Genomic DNA, 21,962 nt, shown 5'->3' with positions numbered 1-21,962 from the left:
AAAAACTCGCAATTTGCGGGACACTTTCCCACGAATAGAGTAACCACATTTCCAAGCTGGCCTCAAAAGCCAGTTCCCGACTGGGTCCCACTCCTCTGTCGTGCGAAGTCCTTCCTTAGCACACCTGAGCTCCTCACCACATACAAGGCTTTCATCCGCAGCTCAATGGAATACTGTTCTCCCTTCTGGGCTGGTGCTCCTGCCTCACACCTAGCTCGTCTTCACGCTGTTGAAACCAAAGCGTTCAGAATCATTGGAATCTCCCGCGATGACGCTATCTCCGAGGGCCTTTCACTTACTCACCGCAGGCAGGTTGGTGGTCTTTCCGTCTTCTACCGACTCCTCTCCGGCCTTGCTCCCCCAGCTCTCTCTGGGCTCTGTCCCTCAAATATTCCTACAGGTCGCACAAGATCTGCCTGCAACCCTCTTCTGGTTAAACTGCCAAAATCAAGACTCTCTGCTCACCTTCACTCCTTCATTCCTCTTTTCTCCCGCCTCTGGAACAAACTCCCTCACTCTCTTCAATCCCACTCCTCCCTCCAGGTCTTTAAAACGGCTGTTCACAACCATCTCTTATCTTCCCCAATCCAAAACCTTGATCTTTTCTACCCCCGCTAATTTCACCCCAAATCCACTTTTTGAGGTGACTTTTGTCTTCTTTCCTGGAAGTCCTTGGTGTCCTTGCGTTTTATACCTATCCTGCCTCCCCCCAGGCCCTCTCCCTCCCACACATCTCTCGATGTCCCTGCTCTCAAATGTTGTTTGTGTGCTTCCGCCCCTTCTCTCCCCATCTTGTCGACCGCTCCCCTTTTTATATACTTTGTTTGTTTGTTTGATTTGTTTCTTTGATAAATGTTAGCTCTTTCACGAGCCTCGACTCTGTATACAAAAAAAACAACAAAAAAAAACAAAAAAAAAACAGCTCGCATTTTATCAACCACGAATACGAGGAACCCGCGAATAGCGGAACCGCGAATAGCAGGGGTCCGACTGCAACTTAAACCTCACGTTGATGCAATCACGCATGAGGAGCACCGGATGATAAAACAAAACTGTCAAGAGCAATACTCAATATGATACTCACGAGACCATTCAAAGAGGCAATGTGGTTCCGACTCAAGGACAGAATCTTCAGGTTTTCTGGGAAAAGAAATGTCATTATGTTACAAAACTTTTAATATTTTATGTACACTATTGCAGTTGTGAACTAGTTACCATGTTGTCACCTCGATAGATAAGGTTTGTCACGCCTTTCCTTCTTCATTTTATGGAAACAAAATGTTTATAAACAGCGTAATGAATGCATAGAGAAGAATACTCACTCAGGCCCTGCAGGTTTGCAATGTTCTTTATCTGATTTGTCGACAATGAAAGTTTCCTGAAATGATACGTTCACACTTTGGCTTGACTGTGACTGAGACCAAAGCTTCCATCGGGATCACCCGAGTTTGGTGAATCGTCTTATAATGAAGAGTAAAAAATGATGAGCTATTTGTAGTCAGGTGGCTTAGCGAATTTCCTGTTAGAGTGGATAAAAGCACCAAATTTGGCATGAATTCCTTTGGGCAAATGCATCAAATTTAGCTAGCAGCCCTTCTGAAATTTTTTGTTTTTTTTACGTAATACACGAAAATCCAAGATGGCCGACATCAATGAAAACATATCCCATATCTCAGGTGATCGGAGCCATACGAAAGCTGCGTGGTTTCCAAAATAGAGGTTTTTGGCGTCACTGAATCTGCTTTTGGACATAATGCTACTGATTTTATATATATTGCGAACCGTGGTGTCTGCCCCTGCGTTCTCCATTTCCCACGCTGTGTTTGAAAAGCCAATGATTGGTTATTTTGCATTTTCATTTCACTTTCTTATGCAATATAGTCAGTCATTTTATTGTCCCTTCCAGTAATCTTTAAAATTAACATGAACATCTGGATTAAAGTAGATTTAAGACAGGTCTTCATGGAGTAATATACAATTTGAAATAACTATATTTCACCCTCCTTTTAGACAAATCCAACCTCGCCGCCTGATGTTGCACCACCATTTCGCTGTGGGTGTTTTAAGTATCTCAGAGCTTTGGCTTTGAGTGAAACCAAAATTGAAACACAATTAATTAATATATTTAAAGTCCATTAAATAATTTAAATTAATAGATTAACTTAAATTAATAGATTAATTTAACTTTTCCCGTCATTAAGCCAGATACTTCGGCTTTGAATGAAACCAAAATTGAAACACAATTAATATATTTAAAGTCCAGTAAATAATTTAAATTAATAGATTAACTTAACTTTTCCGATCACTAAGCCAGATACTTTTGCTTGCTTTTCCCGAAACCGAGAACGGATACTTTTGATAGTACACTAATATCATCTATTACTGCATTTATCATAATAGCCTGGTGTTGGCTTAGCGGTTAGGGTGCCGGCTTGGGATCCTAGGATCCTGGGTTCGAATCCCGGTTGGTCGCTCAATTAACACCAGGGGGGTTGACTCAGCATGTCATCCTTCCGAGGTCGGCAAATTGAGTACCAGCTCACTGGTAATTCCCTGTGTGTCGCAAGAGGCGACTAACAGGGTTGGCGGCAGGAAGGGCATCCGGCCATAAAACATTGCTTCAAAAAAGGGGACCACGGTGCCCGAAAAAGGCCAACCCCTGCTCTACGGGGGAAAATGGCCTCTAAAGGTGGTTCTTTTCTTTTCTTCTACTGCATTTATCCTAATGACCACCAATTTTGCGATAAAATGCACACCGTAAAATGCTTATTTGGTACACTGTATATTAGTATACATGTATAAAATGTCAACAGAACTTTGTATTTTCTCTCCTTACTGCAATCGAAAACATATTTTATGTCCTCGGTGTCTCTGTAATGTCACATGCGCGATGTTGTCAGTGTTTGGGATGGCTGTATGAATTACATTTGCAATTGCAAAGTGATGGGCAGTCAAAACTGGCTTTGTCGCATTTGCACCTGGAGCAGTCTCCTTTGCAGGAGCATTTTATCAACTCCCTGCATGCTCTGGAGACCTTTGGAATTTTCATCTAAACTGGCACCCATGATCCTAACACATTGGACCAGGCAAATTACTGTGGATAAGGAACTATGTGCTCTTTCTGTGTGCTGGTTGTCCAGATTCAAACTTAGTAGCAGAGCATTCTGTGTGGGTAGCTAATATTGGTGCTTTTACATCATGCCAAAATTCGTACTTCTATCCGCTTTGTTATGGTAATCTTGAAAAATAATGCCAAGCCACCTCAATATTGTTTCCTTCCCCTTCTTTAATCTCTCAAGAGTGCTTACTCCATTGAAAACTCCAATGACATGCAAGGGATGCAAAATATATGCCTTTGCTCATGCTCTACCTTGATATCTACCTTTGCTTATTCTTACGTTTTGCCATGAATGGGTTTTTTGTAGTTTCAGTACTTTGCATTCATGGTGACATGATAAGGGGTTCTTTCTGCATAAGCTTTAGATAAACCATTTTTGGCTTGATGTGGACGTTAAGTTTGAATTGGTGTTGCATGTACTGTTTATTAATTCTACATCAATATATAAAGTTTGTAGAGGAGTCTGCACGAATGTTACATGTAGGACAAGGGCATCACAAGGCAGTGGATAATTAAAGGAAGTGCATGGAATTTGAACCAGAGAATCCCAGCCTCATGAACCAAGTAAAGCCTGGTGTTGGCTTAACGGTTATGGTGACCAGCTTGAGATGTTAGGATCCTGAGTTTGAGCCCCTGTCATGCCGTTGAATTAACACCAGGTGGGTTGGCCCAGCCTGACATCCTTCTGAGGTCGGCAAAATTAGTATCAACAGACTGGTAATAGAGGGCATTGCATCAGCAGCACAGCTGCGCCCCCGGAAAATGATGCAACCAGCAGCCACAGTCTGCACATGAACCACCACCATGAGCCAAGTGCTCAGATGGGAACGAATAAGGACAACTGAGTACTGAAAATAAGTATTACAAGACCCAAACTCAGCTACCAACTCGATAACACCATCGCACCATTCACTCCTGCACTAACAACATAAATCATGAAAAACATCAAACATTCGCAGGCTATCGGCCCTGACATCTCCAATTTACATTAAAAACACCTTCAATCACACAGCATATCAGCTCTCACAAAGGTAAGCAACTTCTCTGAGTTCAGTCATTGACTACACCAGCTCAACCTGGGCCTACAGCCTGTTAAACACCCATCTCAACACACTCCCGACCATGCAAAGCAAAGCCCTTCACATCATCACAGGTTGCACATTAATAACACCCATCAAGCACCTACACACAGAGGCAAAAATGTTTAAAAATCAAAGATCTCTTCGACCTGAGAGGTGCACAGTTCCTTGCAGCTGCAAGCGCCAAGCTGCAATCACCTATGCAACTACATGTCAAACCACCCACAGAGCCCTAGACACATTAAGACGACGCCACAAAGACACTACAAGAACATCCTTCAAAAACATCCCCCCATTGATTCATCACCACTACAAAAAACAGCCAGACCCACATCACCACAAACAATCAATAACACCAAGAGAACATTCTGGACATGTTCATTCCGCTCTCACAACAACGAATGGAGGCCCTCAATGTGAGACATGAGATCAGGGCTGTCTCTCTAGGCATATAGCAAGCTATTGAGCTTTTGATAAAGTTCGGCATCCTGCCTTACTCTCCAAACTCTCTGCCTATGGCATCCAAGGCCAACTCCACTGTGATACTTACCTCCCCTACTCGAGGCGACAACATGTAGCTCTCAACAGAATCCTCTCATCTTCTCTCCCTGTCAAGACTAGAGTTCCCCAAGGCAGTGTTTTGGGCCCATTCATATTTCTTATCTTCATCAACGATCCCTATTGATGATTCCATCTTCTGTCACAACATCCCTCATCCTTCAGATAGGCAGACAGCAGCCTTTCCCCTCTCTCTACCCTTGACAGAATCATGAGCTGGTCAAACATTTGGAATGTCTATCAATCCTGACAATCTCACACCGTCTCCCCAAAAGAACCATCTGGCAGACGCTCCCATCTACTTTCTTTACAATAATTTCAAAGAAGTTTAGTCACTAACATTTCTGGGCCTCACAAACAGCCATATCATGATCTTTCTTGGTCAATCCACACTTAAAGTTGGCCCCCAAAGCCAGTCACTCATTCCAACTGGGCATCATCCGTTGTGCAAAATCCTTCTTTGGCACCCCTGCCTCAAACCTTTCTCAGACGGACGCCGTGGAACCGAAGGCTTTCAAGATCATTAGATGGGTATGAAATCAAGTCTATGTGTCAATCACTTTGCCATCGCAGACAGGTCAGTGGTCGCTCTGTCTTCTACCACCTCCTTTCTAGTCTTGCACCCTCTGCTTTTTCCATGCTCTCCAGGTCTGATCATTTTCACCTTTTCTGCCTCTGCTGTGGACACGCCCCGCCGGCCACAAGTTTCTGCTAGGTGCACACGGTCTGCCATCAACCCCTTTCTGGTGAAACTCTCAATCCAATATCACTATTAACCTCACACCATTCATTCCTCTTTTTTTTGCCCCACCTGTGGAACCAACTTCCACATTCTCTTCAATCTCATCCTTGCCCCCCAGGGCTTCAAGAAGGCTGCTCAACACCATCTCAGATCCAAAACCATGATATTTTATATCTATTTTAACCCTCCCCAAACCCACCTCCTTCCTGAGAATCTGTGGCTGTCTCTACCTTATTCACCAGTGTCCTTCCCAAGCTCTCATTTTTCCCTACAACCCTTATTTCTCCAAGTCTCAGTCTGTTTTGTCCCTCAACCAGGCTGTTTGTTTGTTTTGGTATTTTATGTACTGGTCTGTTATATGTTCTAGTTCCTCCATGAACCTCAACATTGTTGAGGTCCAAAATCTTGTAGTGTCTTTGTGGCGTCGTCTTAATGTGTCTAGGGCTCAACATTGTGTCCAAAATTAAAAAATAAAAAAATAATGGAACTGAGGGGAATGATAATAAATGGAAGGGAAAAAGTGGAAACCAGATTTGTGGGCCACGTGGCCGGATAATCTATCTCCATTTTCACTGGCCCAAATATGCCCATTCACAAAACTATGGAGGCAGACGTGGCACAAGGTGTGGGAGTGGGGAGGTAGGGGAGAGGAGGGTGTGGGTGATTACCAATCTTCTTCACACATGCTTCCTTACATCAGAATTCTGGCACCAAGGAAATTAAAATTATGGGTGAATAATGCTAAATGTTTATGATCGATGTATTATGCTGTATTGTTCTGAATGAGTAAGGAAAGAGTTTGCATGCCTAGGTGTGCTTGTGCAAGTCCCGATGTCTCTTACTCGCATTTCTGCAATGTTGACAACGACGTATCCATTTTCTTAATAAAAGGGATCTGACAGAAAATGTTCACTTCGAGTGCTTCGGAGGCTTTCTGGTCGGGATGATCCTTCTGCTGGAAAAAGAAAGAAATAAGCAGAGTGCATGCTGAATGAGAGTGAGGACAGCTTGACTTTAAACTACTCATGGCAGAAAGAAAGATGTTCTATAACATTTATGTTCTACAATATCTTCCCATAATATTGTCGTGTACCCGGGGTTAAGACCCCTGGGTGACGGATGACTGAAACGAGCTTTAACTCTGAGGCGTATTTCGAACTTGGCGGGATTATATTTTTGTGCGCACGGGAAGGTTCGAAGTCTTATCTGATCGGGAACACATGGGGTTAATCCGAACCCGCAAAAAAAAAAAACCAGGACAAGAAAAGTAAAATTCAACAAACAATGAAATTATTAAAAGTAATTGTAAACCAAATAAAATTAATGTGAGGTAAAAACAATTTCCTAATCAGGAGTCCTGATTGGAGCGTGGAGGGGTGGGGGGGGGTGTGGGGGGGGGGAGGGGGGCGGAGTCCAATCGTCGGTCGGGAATGTTCAGATGACGTCACTACCTTGCCGATCGGCAAACGCTGTTTCTGTCAGCTCTGGCGACGCCACGAGCGAATGGATCCATTTGTTATAGATGTTTTACTGAGCCTTCAATTTCCTGGCTGGCCGAATGTAATAAAACTGAAGGGAAGACCACAGGAGGCAAATTACACACTGAAGAATTAATCGTTAAGCCCAATAATTAATTAGCACAAAGCCACGCCCCTTATGGTGACATGCAAACGCTCTTACCCGGACAGACGGCCTACTTAAGTGCATCGAGATGGCTTCGCGGCATACGGAGCATGCTAATCTACACATTCTGAACTTTCTTAAGGTATTTCATGCCGACCCCCCACAAATGTAACAATACAATCAGTGAACAAAACATTAGGAACACCTGCTCTTTCCATTAAATTGACTGATCAGGTGAATCCAGGTGAAAGTTATGATGCCTTATTGATTGCACCAGTTAAATCCACTTCAATTAGTGTCGATGAAGGGAGGAGACAATAAGGATTTTTAAGCCCTGAGATGATTCAAACATGGATTGTGTATGTGTGCCATTCGGAGGGTGAATTGGCAAGACAAAATATTTAAATGCCTTTGAATGGCATATGGTAGTAAGTGCCATGTGCACCAGTTTGAATGTGTCAAGAACTGCAACGCTGCTGGGTTTGTCATGTTCAATAGTTTCCCGTGTGTATCAAGAATGGTCCACCACCCAAAGGACATCCAGCCAACAGCAGACTAGTGGTCGAAAACGGCTCATTGATGAAAGAGGCCCAAGGAGGCTGACACGAACTGTGCAGAGCAACATACAGACTACAGACTGTCAACTGACAGTCCAGTACAATATTGGTGCTGAAAGACCCATAAAAGAATGCACAACTCGTCGTACATTGACCCGAGTGGTGTATTGCAGCCGATGACCGTGCAGAGTTCCATTCTTCTTTCAACTTCTTTCAGCAAAAACACATGAACCTGAGGTTGCAGTGGGCTAAGGAACAGAAACGCTGGATACTGGAGGATTGGAAAACATTGCCTGGTCTGATGAATCCCGGTTCCTGTTATTTCAGGCTGATGGGAGGACTAAGGTATGGAGAAAACCACATGAGTACATGCATCCATCATGCCGTGTGTCAACATTGCAGGCTGGTGGTGATGGTGTGTTTTCATGGCACACATTGGGCTCCTTTACAAAGGTGGAGCACGTTTGAATGCCACAGGATATCTGAAAATTTATTCATGGTAGCAGTGCATCCATCTGCGAATGGATTTCTTCAGCAGGATAATGCCCCATGCCACAAGGCTAGGATTTTCCAGGAACGGTTCCACAAACATGACCATGAATTCAGTTTACTGCCGTGGCCTGCCCACGTTACCAGATCTCAATCTAATTGAGCCTCTGTGGAATGAAATGGAATGAGCTATTCGGAGTAGAGATCCACTACCAGCCAACTTGACACAACTGTGGGAAGCATTGGTGTCAACATGGGCCAACATCCATGTGGAACGCTTCCAACACCTTGTAGAGTCCATGCCCTGATGAATTGAGGCTGTTCTGAGGGCAAAAGTGGGTGCAACTCAATATTAGGAAGGTGTTCCTAATGTTTTGTACACTGTATTCATGAGCATATGTGTGGTGTTCAAAAGTTCAAAGAATGAGATACTCATCATAACAGTTAGTATAAGACATGTCACTGTCTTTTGTATCTTTCCATATACATTATACAAGTATATAATAATAATTATATTATGTATGTATGTATATACACAGACTTGGCATTTAATATGGAATATTTTTTTTGTGGGGGTGAACTTACTTTTCAAGATGTCTTAGAACCAAAAGTTCATTGGAATTATGTTGAAACTATTCTAGATTTTGTTAATGTGACCTTTAAAAGAAACAAAAACCACATTTGACATTTCGAAACAAATAAATTGATCCTTGAAAGTGATGTAAACTGATATCGAACTCAATTCATGGACAGTACTGTGTTAAACTTCTGTACGTTTTCCAGAAGTATCTCTTTATTTTGCACATTAGCCAAAAAATTTTTAAACAAAAACAAAAGTTAAATTACGACTGGGATTACGGACAGTAAAATTACAGTTCAGTACTTCGTGTAACCCCCACGAGCATTCAGGAGAGCACGTACACGTTGAGGCATGCTGTTCACGAGATTTGCCAAGGTTTGGACAGGAATCGCTTGCCATGCAGGGACAATAGCCTGCTGCAATTCATGCACAGAGGTCGGCTGCTGGTCCAAGTGGTCGATTTGACGCGTTAAGACGGGGGGAGGGGGGAGGATGGGAGGAGGGGAGGGGGAGAGGGGGGTAGGGGAGAGGGGCCGGAGGGGGGAGGAGGTGAGGGGGGAGGGGGGGACCCGGCAGAAGTACCCGGCATTGCTGGGCGGGGGAGGGGAGGGGAGGGGAACGGGGGGGGGGGAGGGGAGAAGAGGGGGGGAGGGGAGAAGGGTGGGGGAGGGGAGGGGGAGAAGGGTGGGGGAGGGGAGGGGGAGAAGGGTGGGGGAGGGGAGGGGAGGGGGAAAAGGGAGGGGGAGGGGAGAAGGGGAGGGGGTAGGGTGGAGGGGGTAGGGTGGAGGGGGAAGGGAAGGGGGAGGGGAGGCGGTGGGGGAAAGGGAGGGGGAGGGGGAAAAGGGAGGGGGAGGGGGAAAAGGGAGGGGGAGGGGGAAAAGGGAGGGGGAGGGGGAAAATGGAGGGGGAGGGGGAAAAGGGAGGGGGAGGGGGAAAAGGGAGGGGGAGGGGAGAAGGGGAGGGGAGGGGGGCGGGGTAGGGTGGAGGGGGAAGGGAAGGGGGGATGGAGGGGGAGGGGGAAGGGAAGGGGGGAGGGGGAAGGGAAGGGGGTGGAGGGGGAAGGGAAGGGGGGACGGAGGGGGAAGGGGGAGGGAAGGGGATGGCCAGTCAACAATGACGTTGCAGTTCTCATGGTCAGAGAGCAGCACAACAATCGGACATAGTCCTGCATATTCGCAACAGCACGAAGCGGATTTTGGAGCCTCACCGATCCTGTGACGTCCTTCAGTACCGGTGTTGCCGGGCGGGGGAAGGGAGACCCATACATTCCCAACCCGTACATTCGCCCTCTCGACTCAAGCTCACTCGGACAAAAGCCTCGCACAAATTACACCGTGAAGGCCCAATGGTCATGTCTATGCCACAAATCACGGGCGCACTGAATTGAAAATATATAGAACGCTCATACTCCGTGAAAAGTGAAGCCGCCGTGTCGCCATCTTGGTCAGCACGACTCGACCAACGTGTTTCGCGGATCTCGTTTTGTGCGGCAAGAAACTGCTCCAATCGGTTACGGAAGGGTTGTGGAAAGACGTTTCACAGCTGTTTCAAAGACATTTAATTCATATCGCACAAAATCGATACAAAACACGATCGCATAAAAGGTGAAGTGACGTGTGACGGGATGGAACATCACGTGATCGCTCTGAGCGAATCAGCGAGCTGTTCTGGAACCGGCTGAGATTAGTGGGTACTTCGCTGAAATGCGCCGAGGTAAATATGAATAAAAAATATGGATCGTCAAATATTTTGAGTTCGGCCATGTTCGTCCCACGCTCAATGGCCATGTCTATGTCAAATATCAAGCACGTAAGCCTCTCCGTTTAGGAGTCTATCGGTAACATTACACACACACACACACACACACACACACACACACTGTGTTTTATATATATAGATATATATAAATAAATAAATATAATATATATATATAAATAAATATAATATAATATATATATATAAATAAATAAATATAATATATATACATAAATAAATATTATATATACTGTATATATATATATATATATATATATATATATATATATATATATATATATATATATATATAAATATATATATATATATACACACACACACACACACACACACACACACACACACACACACAGTGTTTAATAAATGAGGTGTTTGTGTTGTTTAATAAATGTGATGGGATGGAGGGGAAAATATGGGTTATTAGTGGAACCAAGGATATAGCATGTTGTGTCGATATTTATTATGGATCGCTCATGTCTCAAATGTGTCTGGAGAGGTAAATAAACCGAATTGGAGCTGTCTGGAAAAACAAGCCGAAAAGAATATGATGTCTAAAAATGTGCAATGATCACCATCCTGTATGGTCTGTTGATGACGGGATATGGAATGGCGTGGAAGGCGGTTGTGGATGAGGAAAATGGAGGGAGGAAGAAGAATGGAAGGAGGAAGAAAAATACCTCTATATCGCCCTCGCAGACGCATATTCTCTTTGAAAGCCACAAGACACAAGGGAGGCCTATCTGGAACATTTAGTAATGAAATAACTATCTGGTAACCTATGTGCTTGGATGTGCGCTCCCCGAGGGGGTCGGTTTGCAAAACTGTCTGTGTGTGTGTGTGTGGATATATATATATATATATATATATATACACATACATACATATAATAAAAGGAGCCGTGTCTGCCTTGTCGTTTGTTAACTCAACTGGACTATGTCCAGCTGAGTTTTTGTCGACACCCAGTGTCCGTCGTCTGTAAACAATTCGACGTATACGCTCTAAAAGTCACAAATATTGATTAAATTTGATGAAACTTGTTATGCAGCATATAACCACCTTTAGAGGCCATTTTTCCCCGCAAGCGGGGGTTGGCCTTTTTCGGGGACCGTGGTTGTTGTTGTTTTTTGGTCCCCTTTTTGAAGCAATGTTTTACGGCCGGATGCCCTTCCTGACGCCAAACCTTTTTGTCGCCTTTTTTACGACAAACAGGGAATTACCAGTGAATTGGTACTCAATTTGCCGACCTCGGAAGGTATGACAGGCTGAGTCAACCCCCCTGGCGTTAATTCAGCGATTGACCGGGATTCGAACCCAGGATCCTAAGCCGGCACCCTAGCCGCTTGCCCAACACCAGGGCTTATGCAGCATATTTAAGACAAACTAGTTTGGGATTGCATTTGGGCGTTGCACGCCCAAAAATGAACGCGGCAGGGCGGCCATATTGAAAAATCAATTTTTGTCATATTTTTAGCACATATAAACTATATAATTTGTTGTTCTATTATGCATATTCTAACCATATTGATATAGACCATTTGAGTTCAGGTTCCCTGGAACCTCCAGTTTGTTGTGTTATACCGTGAGAACGGTATACTTCTACGGTGGATTCGGGTAACTCCTGGGAGTGTTTGTGATCCCCCAAAAAAATGATTTTTTTTTCATGGGTACATGGACTTGGACACGCGTGTCAAAACTGCAAATGCCAACACGTGACATTGGTTATCCCTGCACGGAGAGCAGGAATCCAGGAATCCTTCTTTTTTTTTGTTTTTTTTCTTCCCCCATAGATTAGCCATCGCAGCAAAGATTGGCGTTTCCGTCAGCGAAGCGACGGGTCTCATATTCCAGTATATATATATATATATATATATATATATATATATATATATATATATATATATATATATATATATATATATGTATGTATGTATGTATGTATGTATGTATGCATGTATGTATGTATGTATGTATGTATGTATGTATGTATATATATATATATGCGCAATCGCGTCACATACTCTTGGTAGAGATTTGATGGACTCGCAACAAGTCAAGGAACGTTTCAAGACTCGAAACAATCATGGACAGATCGCTGAAGGTGATTGGGGTAGGAATTTTTAATTGACCCTCCGTATCGGTAATAACTCGCCTACTCTGCACAAAAGACACCGTGGGAATTTCAAGATCTATTTGCTTCCTCCACATCATTGCTGGCATGCGATCCTCCAGCATAATGTCCTTCAGATAGATTGCGCACACAATAATGCATCGCCCATCATGTGAAGCACCAGGATGGCAGTTTATAATTGGGCCTAGATTGTAACCCAGGCTTGACAGGTCAAAGGCGAGTGCGCACACCTGTAGGTTATACTGCCCGTAAATACAGTATATAATTAATTAGCCGCAAAAATAATTTCCTTAAAAATTATATAAACTTGCACAATGCAAAATAAATAAATGCGACATGTGTTAGATTTGTATATCTCGTTCGTATAACTTTTTGAAAGCCGCTCATAAATAGACAAACTCTTACCGTTAACTATTGCACATGAAGTGAACTTGCAACAGAATGGTATTAATTATGATTTTAAATTGAACCGCTAATCAGTTTGCATCTCAAGACAATATATAATTATATGCAGCTCTTCATATTCTTGCATTTTGTACTTGCCTATGTGTCTGTATTACATGTTTCAGAAACTCACATTTAAACTGTTGGCTTTGTTTTAAGGCCTTCTACAACCTGATTCAATCTTTCTGCTGCTCGTCGGAAGGAACAAAGTTTGAACCGAACATAATTAACAAGATGAAGTGAGGAAGAGGGGATTTCTGGCTGGGATATGCAGGTGCACAGCAAGAAGCGGCCGTCTTAACTCACCCACTTGGCTAGTGCTTGCATGACCGTGGTCTCCTGTGCATCTGCCTTCGCCTATGTGAACGACAAATAGATCACAGCACCTTGAGTGGACAGGTTCAAGCACACATCCCTCAGAGCCTCCCTGGGCCAAAAATGTTTTAAAACTTGCGACAACTGCCAACCTCATGCTTGGTTGGTCAGTCAAATAATTAATTGTGAGTTGCCCATTTAAACTTGCAACAGAGAAGCAACTCCAAGAAGAGTAACAAAAACATAGGGGCAATACCCCCGGCGCTCACCTGGTGGAATAAACAGTATACTGCACTGACTAAAGGTATTTTAAACCAATTTACCTCTTGGAAGGCTAATTAACAGTTAACAACCAAGTTAACAACTTGCCTTTGCCTCTTGGAAGGCTAATGCAACTGAAGGCAATCTCAGTTCCTTCCACCAAGCTTGGAACAAGTGTGTGTCTACCCTCAGGAGTGCCAGGAAGCACTATCTCTCCTCACTCAAGAACGAACTCTCAAACCTGTCTCCTTCCTCCAATTCCTGGTGGCGTCTGGTCAAATCCGTTTCTGGTGTTTGTTCCCCCTCCATCCCCTCCCTCACCTCAAATGGCTACACAGTTGACACCGCACGTGACAAAGCCGAATGCGTCAACTCTGTGTTTGCCTCAAAATCTTGTGTCCCAAACCCATCTCTCTGTGTTCCAACCTTACCCAGTCGAACCCAACTGCTCCTGGACTCTGTGTCCTTGTTTACTGACAAGGTGGAGAAGTTTTTGTCAAACCTCGACTCTGATTCTGCAACTGGACCAGACGGCATCAGCCCACCGGTCCTAAAATCCTGCTCTGCCGCTCTATCTCACCCTCTCTCTGTTCTTTTCACCCTCTCTTTTGCTCAAGGTCATCTGCCAGCATCCTGGAAATCAGCAAACATTACCGCTTTACACAAAAAGGTGCAAAAACAGATCCTTGCAACTACAGACCAATCAGCCTGCTCCCAATTATCAGCAAAGTCATGGAATCCATCATTGCTTTGGATATCAAATCCTTCCTCTTCTCCAATGGCTTGATCTCTGATCATCAATTTGGATTCAAACCAGATCACTCTACTCTGGACATGCTGCTTCTGCTGTCTCAACAATGGATGAAGGTCCTCAATGCCAAACAGGAAATCAGAGCCGTCTCCCTAGACATATCACGTACCTTCGATACGGTCTGGCACCCAGCTCTGCTCACCAAACTCTCGTCCTATGGTATCCATGGAAATCTCCACACTTGGCTTGCAGACTTCCTCTCTGGTCGTAGTCAACGTGTGGCCCTGAATGGATTTCTCTCATGTCCCCTTCCTGTTCAGGCTGGAGTTCCCCAAGGCAGTGTTCTGGGCCCTGTGCTTTTTCTGGTCTTCATTAATGATCTCTTTGACTCTCTTGAAAATCATCTCTATCTCTTTGCTGATGACTCCACTCTCTGCCGCTCCATTCCTCATCCCTCAGATCGGCAGTCTGCAGCCTCCTCACTCTCTGCAGACCTGGACAAAATCACAGACTGGGCAAACAAGTGGAACATGTCTTTCAATCCTGACAAATCTCACACTCTTACTATGTCTCTCCGAAAAGACCGTCTGGACAACCCTCCCATCTACTTTCTCAACAATCCTCTCCAATAAGTTATGTCGTTCAAGCTTTTGGGTCTCACTAACTGCCATGATCTTTCCTGGGAAAACCACATTTCCAAGCAGGCCTCCAAAGCCAGTCGCCGACTGGGCATCCTCGTCGTGCGAAGTCCTTCCTTGGCACACCTGAGCTCCTCACCACATACAAGGCTTTCATCTGCAGTTCAATGGAGTACTGGTCTCCCCTCTGGGCCGGTGCGCCTGCCTCACACCGAGCTCGGCTTCACGCTGTTGAAACCGAAGCTTTCAGAATCATTGGAATCTCCTGCGATGAAGCTAACTCCGAGGGCCTTTCACTCACTCACCGCAGGCAGGTTGGTGGTCTTTCCGTCTTCTACCGACTCCTCTCTGGCCTTGCTCCCCCAGCTCTCTCTGTGCTTTGTCCCCCAAATATTCCTACAAGTCGCACAAGATCTGCCAGCAACCCTCTTCTGGTGAAACTGCCAAAATATAGGCTCCCTGCTCACCTTCACTCTTTCATTCCCCTTTTTTCCCGCCTCTGGAACAAACTCCCTCACTCCCTTCAATCCCACTCGTCCCTCCAGGTCTTTAAAACAGCTGTTCACCACCATCTCTTATCTGCAAGGGTGGTGCAGTGAAGGTGAAGGTACAAGGTAGTGAAGGTTGTGTTCAAGTTTCATCGAAATTGTTTGTGTAGTTTCAGAGAAAAAAGCAAAATACCTATTTTTGGGGGGGGTCAAACCTGGTTGCACTTTGACCCCAGTAAACCGCCTTGGACCCGATGTTTTTTAAAATGCCGTGAACAAACTTTCGTCACAACAAATACCATTTGTGCCAAATTTGGTCGCAATCCCATCAGCGGTTTCGGAGAAGTTTCAAGTGTTTATCGGACTGACGACACGCCATCGTATAAGATCACCTGAACTTCGTTCCAGGTGAACTAAAAACCATCAAGACGAACATTTCGCCCCTGCAGGAATTGCTAAAAAGTGAACCGAATCACTGTGGAGTATCTCTCTCCTGGAAATCGGGAATTCTTTATCTCCCTACCACAGAGTTGTGTTTATCTCGTATAAAAGTTTAAAGGTGCACAAGGACTTTATGGACACTCTATATACACAACACAGGAAAGCCTCGAATTTAATATTTATATCGGTATAATTATGTTGTCACACAGATTTACTTCACCGTTCAGAGTAAAAACAAAAGTAAAATGTATCCTCTCTTAATATAATACTTACCTCAAATGTTGTCAAAAACAAACACGACCTCAAATAATACAAATGTTGTAAAATTCCGCAAAACTCAATCTCTTCTCTCGACGTTACCATACTTACCATTTCTTCAATCGGTTGCTATGGAGACTAACATTAACAACTTAAAAAACGCAGATGTAAAGCTCCATGTTATTTCCCTTAAGTATTCATAAAATGCTTTCTACATTAAGTAATATCGACAGGCTTTATCTATATTTATGCATTCTTCAATAATCGAGTGAAAGTAGCAACAAAAATACTGAAGAAGGAAGAAAGCAGCCATGGCCATGAAACAACCATTATACACCTCGAATTCCATCGTCTTCGCAGTGGAAGAGCCGAGTCCCAATCCCAACATGCTTAGTACAGGGGTGTGTTCAGTTACCAATGAGCTCGTAGAGTGCTCGCCAAGTGGCTTAAGCACTCAAGCAAGCACTGCATTTGAAACGGTTGGTAAGGAACGGATGGCTTGGCGAGCGGTAGCAAGCTGCTTGGTAACTGAACACATCGAGTACCAAACTTTAACGCTCCAAGTTTTTATGGACTCGAGATTGAATGTGTTGGATGCTTTTCGGATAAATTTTATTGATTTCAATAACAGAAACCCATTTCCTACATAAATATACGATTATACTATCTAGAAAGCCTCGTTTTGATTGGTTATTAAAGGTTATAATTTGCAGGGAATATATTTTCTTACTGGATGTTACTGGATTTTGAGACGTAAAGTGCAGCTTCGGTGCTCCTCTTCACAGGTGTGTTAAACTCTAAAATTTGGGTTCAAGGGATGGTCGGAGCAAAAGCAATGCTTCGCAAGCGCAGCCTTACACTACTGATTAAGAGAGGCAGACTCAACCACATGTACTGATTTAGAGTGGTAGACTCAACCACATGTACTGATTTAGAGTGGTAGACTCAACCACATGTACTGATTTAGAGTGGCAGACTCAACCACAGGTACTGATTTAGAGTGGCAGACTCAACCACATGTACTGATTTAGAGAGGCAGACTCAACCACATGTACTGATTTAGAGTGGTAGACTCAACCACATGTACTGATTTAGAGTGGCAGACTCAACCACATGTACTGATTTAGAGTGGTAGACTCAACCACATGTACTGATTTAGAGTGGTAGACTCAACCACATGTACTGATTTAGAGTGGTAGACTCAACCACATGTACTGATTTAGAGTGGCAGACTCAACCACAGGTACTGATTTAGAGTGGCAGACTCAACCACATGTACTGATTTAGAGAGGCAGACTCAACCACATGTACTGATTTAGAGTGGCAGACTCAACCACATGTACTGATTTAGAGTGGTAGACTCAACCACATGTACTGATTTAGAGTGGTAGACTCAACCACATGTACTGATTTAGAGAGGCAGACTCAACCACATGTACTGATTTAGAGTGGCAGACTCAACCACATGTACTGATTTAGAGAGGCAGACTCAACCACATGTACTGATTTAGAGAGGCAGACTCAACCACATGTACTGATTTAGAGTGGCAGACTCAACCACATGTACTGATTTAGAGTGGCAGACTCAACCACATGTACTGATTTAGAGTGGCAGACTCAACCACATGTACTGATTTAGAGTGGTAGACTCAACCACATGTACTGATTTAGAGAGGCAGACTCAACCCCATGTACTGATTAAGAGTGTCAGACTGAACCACATGTACTGATTTAGAGAGGCAGACTCAACCACATGTACTGATTTAGAGAGGCAGACTCAACCACATGTACTGATTTAGAGTGGCAGACTCAACCACATGTACTGATTTAGAGTGGCAGACTCAACACATGTACTGATTTAGAGTGGTAGACTCAACCACATGTACTGATTTAGAGAGGCAGACTCAACCACATGTACTGATTTAGAGTGGTAGACTCAACCACATGCACTGATTTAGAGTGGTAGACTCAACCACATGTACTGATTTAGAGTGGCAGACTCAACCACATGTACTGATTTAGAGTGGCAGACTCAACCACATGTACTGATTTAGAGTGGCAGACTCAACCACATGTACTGATTTAGAGAGGCAGACTCAACCACATGTACTGATTTAGAGAGGCAGACTCAACCACATGTACTGATTTAGAGTGGCAGACTCAACCACATGTACTGATTTAGAGAGGCAGACTCAACCACATGTACTGATTTAGAGTGGCAGGCTCAACCACATGTACTGATTTAGAGTGGCAGACTCAACCACATGTACTGATTTAGAGTGGTAGACTCAACCACATGTACTGATTTAGAGAGGCAGACTCAACCACATGTACTGATTTAGAGTGGTAGACTCAACCACATGTACTGATTTAGAGTGGTAGACTCAACCACATGTACTGATTTAGAGTGGCAGACTCAACCACATGTACTGATTTAGAGTGGCAGACTCAACCACATGTACTGATTTAGAGAGGCAGACTCAACCACATGTACTGATTTAGAGTGGCAGACTCAACCACATGTACTGATTTAGAGAGGCAGACTCAACCACATGTACTGATTTAGAGTGGCAGACTCAACCACATGTACTGATTAAGAGTGGCAGACTCAACCACATGTACTGATTAAGAGTGGCAGACTCAACCACATGTACTGATTTAGAGAGGCAGACTCAACCACATGTACTGATGTAGAGTGGCAGACTCTTTTTTATTATCTTTTATTTTTTTGCATTTTTATTTTTGTCTGCAAAGTCGAGGCTCATGTAAGAGCTAACACATTAAACACAAAAACCATAAACGGACACATGAAACATAAAATAATGGGAGCAGGAGACAAGAGGGGGAGAGAGAAGCACACTAAGCACAACAGCAGTAGCGAACAGTGACACTGCTAGGACACTGCTAGATCTATGGAAGGCAGAGGGCTGAGGAGGAGTGGGGGTAGGGGTACACGGTATAAAACAAATTGACACTGCGAGGAATTTCAGGAATGAAGTCGGAGATTGAAAGGGGTGGATTTGGGGTGTATTAACGGGGGTAGATAAAGATCAAGGTTTTGGGTGGGGGAGGATAAGAGATGGTGGTGAACAGCTGTTTTAAAGACCTGGAGGGAGGAATTGGATTGAAGAGAGTGAGGGAGTTTGTTCCAGAGGCGGGATAAAAGAGTGAAGGTGAGCAGCGAGTCTTGATTTTGGCAGTTTCACCAAAAAGGGTTGCTCACAGATCTTGTGCGTCCTGAAGGAATATTTGGGGGACAGAGCACAGAGAGAGCAGGGGGAGCAAGGCCGGAGAGGAATCGGGAGAAGACAGCAAGACCACCAACCTGCCTTCGGTGAGCGAGTGAAAGGCTGCTTCATCACGGGAGATTCCGATGATTCTGAAAGCTTTGGTTTCAACAGCATGAAGCCGAGCTAGGTGTAAGGCAGGAGCACCAGCCCAGAGGGGAGAGCAGTAGTCCATTGATCTGCGGATGAAAGTTTTCTCTGTGGTGAGGAGCTTAGGTGTGCCAAGGAAGGACTTTGCACAATGGAGGATGCCCAATCGTAGACTGGCTTTGGAGGCCAGCTTGGAAATGCGGTTTTCCCAGGAAAGATCATGGCAGATAGTGAGACCCAAAAGCTTGAGTGACAGAACTTTTTGGGGCGGATTGTTCAGAAAGTAGATGGGAGGGTTATGCAGACGGTCTTTTTGGAGAGACATAGTGAGAGTGTGAGATTTGTCAGGATTGAAAGACATGTTCCACTTACTTGCCCAGTTTGTGGTTTTATCCAGGTTAGCAGAGAGTGCGGAGGCTGCAGACTGCCTATCTGAGGGATGAGATATGGAGCGGCAGAGAGTGGAGTCATCAGCAAAGAGATAGAGAGGATTTTACAGAGTCGGAGAGATCATTGATGAAGACCAGAAAAAGCACAGGGCCCAGAACACTTCCTTGAGGAACTCCAGCCTGAACAAGAAGTGGAAATGAGAGAATTTCATTCAGGGCCACACGTTGACTGCGACCGTAGAGGAAGTCCGCAAGCCATGCAGGGAGGTTTCCATGGATACCATAGGAGGAGAGTTTGGTGAGCAGGGCGGGGTGCCAGACCGTATCGAAGGCACGAGATATGTCAAGGGAGACAGTTCTGATTTTCTGTTTGGTGTTGAGGACCTCCATCCATTGTTGAGACAGCAGAAGCAGCATGTCCAGAGTAGAATGACCTGGTCTGAATCCAAATTGATGATCAGAGATAAAGCCATTGGAGAAAAGGAAGGATTTAATATCAGAAGCGATGATGGATTGCATGGCCTTGCTGATGATTGGGAGCAGGCCACCGACGGAGTTTGGTGGGGGTGGGGAGGGAGCAGGGGGAGCAGAACCCCACCTTAATTTTTTTCTGCAGTTTACCAATAAGATAACAAGAGAAAAATGACCACAGTGTCACCAGCTGCGACATGTAGAATCATGAGGATATCTATTGCAATATGCACTACCAAATTCGACCAGTCATTAAATTATACGCATGTACAATTTTAGTCCGTGATGTTCTTACTTCATACCAACGCACGTCCGATTGTATGCGCATGCGCTATTCAATAATTACACCTAATTTGTGTCAAGTTCTGTGAAACGAGGTTGATATGAAAACATTCATGTTGTCTTTGTTGCTAAATTTATTCTGGTTTCTTCAAACAAATCGCGATTTTAGTCCACGATGTTCTTACCTCATACCAACGCACGTCCGAGTGTATGCGCATGCGCTATTCAAAAAGGCACCCCAACAACAAGAACAACAACGCGGTCCTCTCATAGAGCTGCTCGTCGCAGCTAAAAACATCCCGTATTTAAATGTGAGTAACAATAATGAACATAAACTGTATTTGTGATTTCACGTACACTGTAACTGCACTAACAAACAGTAGTTTTGGAAGTCAGACCTCGGTACCTATTATTAATATTGTTGCGGATCTCAAGCCCGTCGACGTACTAAGGGAGATTAAACCCTCCTCCCCCTCGAGCTTCGAGTCCACGAGGCCGCTACCCACTTTACACTCGTGGGGTGGATTGCGGAGCAATTCCAGCTGCCACCCCCGTAGCGAGCGTGCGGAAGGGTCTCTGGTCAAATACACAAGTACCTTCTATACACACGCCGCCATGAAGATGGGGGCTGAACCTCGCACGAGTCACGCTGGTCTGATACGCCCGAGCGGTTTGCGTGTCACGTGACTAGTGCCGTTAATTATTATTGAACCCGATTGAGCGGTTTTATCTCGTACAATGCGAGGCCAATTGGGAAGAGACGTGAACGGCCAAATGGAAGCAAAGAACACAGGTTTATTTATGATTTGTACAGTGATCAGGGCAAAGAGACACAGGATAGAAACCTAACGTCCTTAACTTAATTCCCCAGACAAGGGCCCTCTCACTCACGTGGGGAAAGGAAGGAAGAGAAGAGAACTCGCTCAGGCGTGGTCGTTGGTGCAGTTCGCCCCGGACAGCTAGTTTGGCGTTCCCTTGAGGATGTTCGCAGCACGGACGTCGGCCTCGGTCGTGCACGCACGGGAATCTGCCCAGCGTGTCCCGATGTTGGCGAGGCAACCGCGCACGTGCAGGGAGCCCAGGCAGGGAGATTGTTGGAGTCTCGGGCCCCGGGAGAGATCATCCTGCGAGAGCGCTTTTAACAGGCGGCAGAGAACAGGGGCAGAACGCAGACTACAGAGAGAGTTCGTGCTTCGA

At 44.6% G+C, this 21,962-nt stretch overlaps 1 protein-coding gene across 2 annotated transcripts in view; it reads right to left on the bottom strand.

The window, feature by feature from the left end:
- The window catches only part of DNAL1 (dynein axonemal light chain 1), a 34,868-nt gene extending 18,465 nt beyond the window's left edge, over positions 1–16,403 (bottom strand). For both annotated transcript variants that reach the window (XM_078779027.1, XM_078779026.1), the window contains exons 1-5: positions 16,358–16,403; positions 13,401–13,451; positions 6,340–6,452; positions 1,323–1,378; positions 1,085–1,140 (exon numbers count right to left, since the gene is read on the bottom strand). In XM_078779027.1, coding sequence (XP_078635153.1) covers positions 1,085–1,140; positions 1,323–1,378; positions 6,340–6,452; positions 13,401–13,451; positions 16,358–16,360 — 279 coding nt within the window. In that variant the 5' untranslated portion in view covers positions 16,361–16,403. The remainder of the gene's footprint in view (positions 1–1,084; positions 1,141–1,322; positions 1,379–6,339; positions 6,453–13,400; positions 13,452–16,357) is intronic.
- Between the last annotated feature and the right edge of the window lie 5,559 nt (positions 16,404–21,962).

The sequence above is a fragment of the Myxine glutinosa genome, chromosome 5 (assembly GCF_964187855.1).
Source record: "Myxine glutinosa chromosome 5, kmMyxGlut1.1, whole genome shotgun sequence".
Taxonomy (NCBI): domain Eukaryota; kingdom Metazoa; phylum Chordata; class Myxini; order Myxiniformes; family Myxinidae; genus Myxine; species Myxine glutinosa.
The sequence above is the reverse complement of the archived record's forward strand: the minus strand, read 5'-3'. Positions and strand labels throughout refer to the sequence as shown.